Here is a 9,312-nt window from a genome sequence, read left to right on the forward strand (position 1 = left end):
AATTGACAAAATGGCTTTTATTCATGATGAATTTTATGAAGTTACAAAGTAAAGACTACTGTGAAAATTATGTTTTAATCATATTTGATCATGGTGCATTGAATATCTTATCGTACATGGTATCAATATTCCCTCTTTTTCCCACATTCATTATTGTTACATACCTGGAAGAACCGCTTGTTGCCAGGCATGTGACTGATGATTGCATAGTACTTTACCTGGAAAATTCAAATGGCCTGCACGAGCAGTGTGTACCATTAATTGGGTGTTTAAGCATGTCGTACTTTTTAGCTGACTCGAGCTTTTTCTGATCGCCCTTTGTTTGTCCATCTGTCTGTAAATTTTTCACATTTTTGACTTCTTCTATAGAACCACTAAGCCATTTACAACCAAACTTGGCAAAAACATTCTTGGGTGAAGGGTGTAATGTACTGTACCTATTCCTATAATGGTATACATATAAATGCGTGCTCTGGGCACAGATTAAAAACACATCTGATCATTTCAAACTTTTATCTACAACTACGTAATTAGAATACATAAAGTCAAATGTCCGCAGAGTAACCTTTTATGAGTAAGCCAAAATATCAAATCCTAAGGGAGCTGTCAGATTCAATATAAACGTGGGTTGATAAACAAATAGAGGGTGGTGGTAAAACTCTTAGCGTGGGAATTAATATGTGAAGACTTGAATTATTATTATTATTTTATTCATTAATAAAGCCCAAAATTACATATAGTTTCTATGCGCTGTACAATGTTTGTGCTAATAATCAATGATAATATACCAATAAAGACCTGCAAGAGCTATAAAGGAAATGATAAAACAATAGAAAGAATTTAAATAATACACGGTACTATGATGACAAAGTGGTTCACTTTGACTAGACAAGATACAATTGGCACACAGGTATTCGTATACTGGATCAAAATTCAGTTTGCAAGAGCTTGCACATGGAATCCTTGATATTGCACTGAATTTTACATTCACAGGGCATGTTCACGCTTGAACAAGAGTGTTTTTAGGTTCTTGCGGAATGCTCCATGTGCTTCAAACTCTCGAAGTTCCATTGGCAGTTTATTCCACAATTGTGCACCTAGTGTTTTTATGGCTCTTGCACTGTATTTATTTGATGATTTCTTCACTACCAGTTTCCATTGGTCTGATGATGATCTCAAGGTCCTATGTGGCTGGTAAACGGGACACAGTTCTCTCATGTATGCTGGTGCTGAGAAAGTGTGTAGTGGCTTATGTATGGTTGTCAGCACTTTAAACACAACACGTTGCTTTACAGGCAGCCAGTGTAGTTGTTGAAGTACCGGCGAAATATGTTGTCTGTAGCATGTTCTTGTGAGACAATGTGCAGCGTTGTTCTGAGCCACTTGTAGTTGGTGCATGGGGTAATTGGTTATGCATGAGGGCATTGTGGTAGTCAAGGTGGGATATGACATAAGAACATTACACAGGGCTTTCAAGTTTGTTCAAATGAAGGTCCATGCCCCCTTCAAAATGGAGATAATCACAAAATGCAAAAATATGGTGTTGTATTTTAGAAATCTTCTCAAGAACCACTGGGCGAGAATAGCTGAAATATACTTGAAAGCTTCCTGACATAGTGCAGATTCAAGTTTGTTCAAATCATGACCCCAGGGGGTAAATTTGGGGCCACAATTGGGAATCAAAGTTTTATATACCATTATATAGGGAAAATCTTTAAAAGTCTTCTTCTCAATAACCACTGCCAGACAGGAAATTTTACATTCACCAGGGCTCGAAATTAGGGAGAATTACTTGCAAAAGGCTTATGGAAATAAGGCTGGTTGCTTATTGACTCACCCACATAAACTTCTTGTATTTTAACACACGACACTATATTTTGTGAAATCAGTTGAGCATTTACGCTTGAAATTTTCACATTATTACTCAAATGTTACTAAGCAGCAATTTGCGAACATTATGCACTGTAACACAAAAAGTTTCCCATTATAATGCAAAAGTTCATGTGAAATTGTTTTTTTAACTACGAAAATGAGCTCAATGGAATATTGTTAAGAGCCACACTGGCAGAGTTTGTTCAATTTAATATTCAAGTATCCTTATGTGGTGTAGATTGACATTTTTTCACACCATGAAACCCGGGGTCTTGATGGGTTTATGGTGAGGAATTGAAGTTTCACTTAGGATGTATAGTGGAAATTTTATGTCATATCTATATAGCTATAGCAGAATCTTTTATGTAAGCATTCTTTATCACAGAGAGAGAGAGACAGAGAGAGAGAGAAAGAGAGAGAGTATAGCCAGCATAATTATAATTTTGGACTCAATTGCAAATGACTAATTGAAAGAAAGGAAGCTAATGGTGTATCAGGCCTAGTTAATATGCAAGCCTCATTCTATCTTGATAATCCCCTGAGCCAGGGACTGGCCATGTAACTCTGTCAAATTATTATGCAAATACCTCCATGTAGTGTTAAGTCCAGTTGTTTACAACATGGCCACAATAATGATTTATCTAATTGAAAACAAACAACATTTCAGGTGAGCAATCTGGCCCATGTACACCTTGTTCTTTGTCTATAGTATACAGTTCTGTTAGGAACAAGAGCTAGCTACTTGTAATGTGTGATAAAGTTGGCCATCCTTTGTAGACTGATCTTGATAATTTCACAAAATTAAATCTAATAAGCGACACCATCCCCTTTTTAAGTTTCTGCCCTGAGGAATAAACTGTGTGGTTTAGAGATATTTTGTTATTGATTTGCAGTATTGTGAATGAGGATGGAGCATCTATCTACAGCTGCTCGGATTTAGCCAAAGCTGAGCTGCCTGACCTTGACCCAACATTGAGAAGTGCAGGTTTGTATGAATGTATAAATTGTTACAGTCCAAATTTTGTTTCTGTTTGGTTTGTGTGCAATCTAATTAAAATTAGATCTTTGATCCGCTCATGCAATCGCTACACTTTGTGCTACACTTTGTGCTACACTTTGTGTAGTGATTGCATGAGCGGATCAAAGATCTAATTTTAATTAGATTGTGTTTCAACAGTCTTGAACTGAAAACAACAATGAAATAATTTAGATGGAGGAAAAATCATGTTTCAACAGTCTTGGACTTTGGTTTGGCATTATGTTAATTATTACCAACTGCTGAATGCATCATCCATCTAATGACAACACAAACACATTTTTTTCTGGGTATGTGGAGAAAGTCTTGTTTAGAAGTGAATATTTTCTAATGGAGACACAGTAGACGTTCATCCTCGCCTAGGTTGCTCATGTTAGGACTGTCGTGACCCTGATGAATTCAAGTTTTTTTGCCGAGTTTGTGTCTAGTGATATACTGATAAAAAAAAAGAAACACATAATATTAGTTTGTTTTTTTTTTTGCAAAATCTTCTCAAATAACTTTTTTATGCTTTAGGGGGTCTAGAATGAATCGCCTGAGTCGGTTGACCATTAAGGCCCATGGGCCTCTTGTTTGTTTTTAAAGTTTAAACAAGGTTTACCTTAATGTGATTCAGATGCTCATTAATAATTCAAACTGTGAATTTATTTAAGGAATGATTTTAATTCTGGGGCAAGTTATACGAGTATAACCTGGTTTGGGTCAGTTTACGCTTTATAATGTAATCCGCGATGCGGATTATAAAAAAGCGTAAACTGACCCAAACCAGGTTATACTCGTATAACTTGCCCCAGAATTAAAGTCATTCCTTATAATTTAATGCAAGAGACAAAGATGCTAACCTTCGTTTATCAAAATGTACATAAACTCGGAAAAATACAAGTCAACCAAGCCGCACAATGATTTACTTAGCAACAGCGACACGAAGCGTCTAGCTGCGAAGCCAAAGGTCGCCATCTTTAATCTTAGTTCTACGGAGCCTAGCCATTTATCAAAATACTGTATTGAAAGTGAAGTTTATCATGATAGAAAATATGCGTAGACTATCCATGCAATGCGTATTTCGCTGGCCTTTAGAGATAGAGATCGACTTTGAAGTCGCTCATCTCCGATAGATTGAGAAAATACGGGAAATTGCATTTTGCTACCCAAAATAAATCTTCAAATATCAGAAAATGCAATAATTTATGGATTTCAACTCTGTGAAAACTTCTACTAGATGAAAACTTACCCTTGTATGCAATGTTGTCGCTAATAGTAAATCCGACACAAGAAAATATGTAAGCAAGTAACAAATAGGGATCCACATGTCAATGTGTCTGATGTCATGTGATAAAATGTGACGTATGAATTTTTGTTTGCTTTGTTGAAAGACGGATCAAGGAATGAAACAACACCCCCTCCTTTTCCCCCAGTGAGAAATTTATTTCAAAATGAACAGGGTAATGCTTACTTGGCAAATCATTAATTCGAATATATCTTTGTTTTAATCTATTATTCGACCATACATACAGAGAAAGATGTTTTACAACAGTGATTTGTGTACAAGTAGATGCTAATATTGACAACGAGAAAACAACATGTGTATCAAACCAAAGTATCTTATTGTGCGCATTGACTTTCTATTCCATAGAAGGCTGGAAACAGTGCTGTGATGTAAATTTAGAGAGAGAAAAAAAAATAGTTCCGACATCTGGTTGTCAAGGGGGTGTGTCCCCATACCAAACCAGGTTATACAAAAATAACTTGCGTTCCTCAATTGAAATTTGACCAATCACAAACAAGGACACAAGAAGAATTAAATTATTCTTAAATGATTGAAAATAAAGAATTAAAAACATCCATGTACAGGCTTTCTTTATTCGAGTCAAGTATGAAAATATAGGACGAGTAAAACCTTGTATAGGGACGAGTGGTCTTTATATCTTGCTTGTCCACCATATGTCCAACGGAACGAGCTTTTTTCACCGTAGGTGTGATTTGAAGGGGAAAAAAACAAAAAAAAACAAAACAAAAAGCTGAAAAAGACATTTATACTACATTTTACAGTTTGCAAAGAAAATTGTTCTTACTTTGCATACATTTAGACTAATTGATAAGTTGCCTCATGAAGTGTAGATTCAGTTTTGATGATTTAATACGCTATTGGTGTTCCAAACTTGCAAATGTCTTATTGAATTTTATATTATTAGATTGGATGTTTCCAACCTGTGTTAAAGAAAATATTCAAACAATACATGGATATATAGTAAATGTCTTTATTCACAAAGTTGTAGGAAATTGTATTTAATTGGTTTCTTTGTAGTTTCTGTTGCTAGACGATTGCTTGATCCCTTGGCAGAATTGGTTAAAATTGATCCTAAACACATAGGTGTTGGCCAGTATCAGGTAGATACATGAACACTACTGATGTTTTATTTGTACACTGTATATGAATTTAATGTGTGGTCAACAATTGATATGAGCTAATCTGATCAAAGTTTGTCTTCATCTTTACTTGGGCAACCTTATTACAATTGGTCAGTGTCTGTCACCATGTGTTGTGCCTTAACAAACATTTTTAACTTCTTCTTGATAACTACAATGCCAATGCTTTTCAAATTAGGTATAAAGCATCTTTGGGACAAAAGGGACATAAATTGTAAATTTCAGGACTCCTGCGCCCATGGACATTAGGGTCAAGGCAAAAATTGACCAATTTTCAAAAATCTTCTAATCCCACATCTTTAAGAAAAATTAAATGAATAGTGATGTAGATTAGGAAGGCCTCTACCAAATTGCAAATTTCATGATCCATAGGGTAGAGGTTTTCTCTCCAAGGCATGGGCAAACTTGGTATATAGTGTTTATGTGTAAAACATTTAAATAACATCTTTAATGATATTGATACTAAATTGAAACTAAATGGATATTTAGAAAGAGCAGGTAGTCCTTTACCAAAATTATAAATAACATGATCCCAGGGGTTGATTCCAGGATGGGGCCAAAATTATTATAGTGATTATTGTCTTTATTATTTGAAAGACTTCTTTAAGTTTGCTGATATGGTATAAAAACTAAATGCATGGACAAGTAGGAAAGGCTGTAGCAAAATTGTGAATTTCGCAACCTCAGGGTTTTGACGGTAGGGGCCAAACTTGATATTAGTGTGTAAACATTTAAATAATCCTTGTGCTAAAACCAAAAGTGTTATGGATGATGACTCTCAGAAGAGCCATACTTGACCGAAATGAAAGTGGGAATGGCATTAATTGAAAAATATACAGATGTTTGATAAAGGTAAAATTGCATAAAATAACATGAAATGGTTGCAAAAATCCTGGGTTTTGGTTGCATTAAGTAGGTGGTCATTTGATAACGGTTTGTACCTGTATCAACTATCAAGTGACCCCTGAAGAGGGTTATGGTCACATACAGTTTTAACAGTATAAGACAATGATTGAGGTTATTGCAAAATTTTCATGGTGTAAGAGCAGCCATATTTGTTAGAAAATTTAATTATTTATGTAGAATGAACCATGCACTATGCTTTGTATGTATTGGGTTTCTGCAAAATAAGATGGTAATTTGAATCTGACATTGGAAGAAGACAAAAATGATTGTGAACTTGTGTATCTGCCACTTTTCAGCATGATATACCCGAGAATCAGTTACGGGCAGCATTAGACTCAGTCATTGAGGAGTGTGTTAGCTTTGTAGGAGTCGATGTAAACACGGGCAGTGAAGCCTTGTTGAGGTATGTGTGTCAGCTTTGTAGGAGTCGATGTAAACACGGGCAGTGAAGCCTTTTTGAGGTATGTGTGTCAGCTTTGTAGGAGTCGATGTAAACACGGGCAGTGAAGCCTTGTTGAGGTATGTGTGTCAGCTTTGTAGGAGTCGATGTAAACACGGGCAGTGAAGCCTTGTTGAGGTATGTGTGTCAGCTTTGTAGGAGTCGATGTAAACACGGGCAGTGAAGCCTTGTTGAGGTATGTGTGTCAGCTTGGTGACAGTCAGTCTGAAAATTGATAGTGAGGTATTGTTAAGCTCTTTGTGGAGTGAGCCTTTGTTGAGGTATGTGTGGACTTTATGGGAGTTGATCTGAACACTGACAGTGAGGCTTTGTTGAGGTAAGAGTGGACTTCATTGATAATAATACTGACAGTACTGTAAGTCTTGAATATAAGACTGACAGCAAGGCTTGATTATAAGACTGACAGCAAGTATTGATTATAAGATTGACAGCTAGTCTTGATTATAAGACTGACAGCGAGTCTTGATTAGAAGATTGACGGCAAGTCTTGATTAAGACTGACAGCGATTCTTGATTATAAGATTGACAGCGAGTCTTGATTATAAGACTGACAGCAAGTATTGATTATAAGATTGACAGCAAGGCCTGATTATAAGACTGACAGCAAGTATTGATTACAAGATTGACAGCGAGTCTTGATTATAAGACTGACGGCGAGTCTTGATTATAAGATTGACGGCAAGTCTTGATTATAAGACTGACAGCAAGTCTTGATTATAAGACTGACAGTGAGTCTTGATTATAAGACTGACAACGAGTCTTGATTATAAGATTGACAGCGAGTCTTGATTATAAGATTGACAGCGAGTCTTGATTATAAGACTGACAGCGAGTCTTGATTATAAGATTGACAGCGAGTCTTGATTATAAGACTGACAACTAGTCTTGATTATAAGACTGCCAGTGAGTCTTGATTATAAGATTGACAGCGAGTCTTGATTATGAGACTGACAGCAAGTATTGATTATAAGACTGACAGCGAGTCTTGATTATAAGATTGACGGCAAGTCTTGATTATAATACTGACAGCAAGTATTGATTATAAGATTGACAGCTAGGATCATCAAACTTTGTCAGTTGATGCATCTTGAGTCTTCATAGTTTATTGACCAAAAAGTAGGTCACCATAACCTACCTTTGGAATTTGATGGCTATATTTTAATATTTCAGATACTATTTGACTTACAATTATCAAACTTTGTCAATTGATGCATGTTGAGTCTTCAGAGTGTGTTGACTAAAAAGTAGGTCACCGTAACCTATTTTGGATTTTGACGGCTATATTTGAATATTTCAGATACTATTTGACTTACAATCATCAAACTTTGTCAGTTGATGGGTCTTGAGTCTTCAGAGTGTGTGGACCAAAAAGTAGGTCACTGTGACCTACTTTTGGAATTTCACGTTTATATCTGAATATTTCCGATACTATTTGACTTCAATTATCAAACTGTCAGTTGATGCATCTTGAGTCTTTGGAGTGTTTCGACCAAAAAGTTCGTCACTGTGGCCTTCTTTTGGAATTTGACGGCTATATTTGAATACTATTTGACTTGTCAGTTGATGCATTTTGAGTCTTCAGAGTGTCGACCAAAAGTAGGTCACCGTGACCTACGTTTGGACAGTTACATTTAAATTTTCAAGTACTATTTGACTTAACATCATCAAACTTTGTTAATTGATGAATCTTGGTTAGTGAGAATTTTTGCCTGTTCTACAATGTATCAGAAGAGTGATTCTAGGCCCATGGGCCTCTTGTTGACAGCATGTTTTACAAAGAGTTGCTATATCCAAGTCTTGCAAGATTTTGAATCTGCAAAGTAACCAAGCTGGAAGGGACATTTACAATCTTTTGTATGCTACTGTTATGAACACGAATGAGGCTCTGTTGCAAATCAGTTACAGAACTTTTAAAAAAAATAATTGCAGGAGAGTAGCTGGGTTAAGCCTTTCAAAGGCCAAAAGTCTGATTGAGAGGAGAGAGAAAATGGGTCCATTCACCAACAGAAAACAACTGAAGCTAGTCAAAGGACTGGGGGACAAATCCTTTCAGCAGTGTGTGGGGTTTCTTAGAGTGAACCAATTAAGTCTTGTTGTAGAGTAAGTATTCAGTATAGACTTTAATATGATATTACTTGTACATGCATGAAAGCTAAAATAATATTGATTTTTGAAAAATTATTGTGAGGTATTTAAGAAATAAATTTTGTTTTAGCAGATACATGAGGGCGTGAACTGCGATGCTTTATGCCAGCATACTTCATGAAGCGCATTAGCTTAATTTAGATTTATTCAGATTCATTTAACGTAATATTGGCTGATGTAAAGTATATCAATATAACCATTATGAACAACTTTATTCTCAGCTCTGCTGACTGTTAATTTGCTTCAAGTTAAAAAAAAAATTCAAAATAAGCAAATTTTCAAAATACCTGATTTCAGTGCATATGCAGGAAGTAGAGTGAACAATATTTCCTGCAGTATGTATTTTAAAGTAGTCTATTGCATTTGTACAAGGTTAAAGGATGTCAAGTATGATTCTATACCTGTTGATAATCAAAATTGGCTTCCCTTGCATTATTTGTTCTTCATAGAATAATCATTATGGATT

At 35.6% G+C, this 9,312-nt stretch overlaps 1 protein-coding gene across 1 annotated transcript in view; it reads left to right on the forward strand.

Moving 5' to 3' along the window:
• LOC125649362 (S1 RNA-binding domain-containing protein 1-like) overlaps nucleotides 1–9,312 on the forward strand; it is a 60,861-nt gene that overhangs the window by 29,108 nt on the left and 22,441 nt on the right. Inside the window, exons 10-13 of the mRNA XM_056139298.1 lie at nucleotides 2,766–2,857; nucleotides 5,214–5,296; nucleotides 6,538–6,644; nucleotides 8,631–8,801. Coding sequence (XP_055995273.1) covers nucleotides 2,766–2,857; nucleotides 5,214–5,296; nucleotides 6,538–6,644; nucleotides 8,631–8,801 — 453 coding nt within the window. The remainder of the gene's footprint in view (nucleotides 1–2,765; nucleotides 2,858–5,213; nucleotides 5,297–6,537; nucleotides 6,645–8,630; nucleotides 8,802–9,312) is intronic.

This window comes from Ostrea edulis, chromosome 5, assembly GCF_947568905.1.
Source record: "Ostrea edulis chromosome 5, xbOstEdul1.1, whole genome shotgun sequence".
NCBI lineage: Eukaryota > Metazoa > Mollusca > Bivalvia > Ostreida > Ostreidae > Ostrea > Ostrea edulis.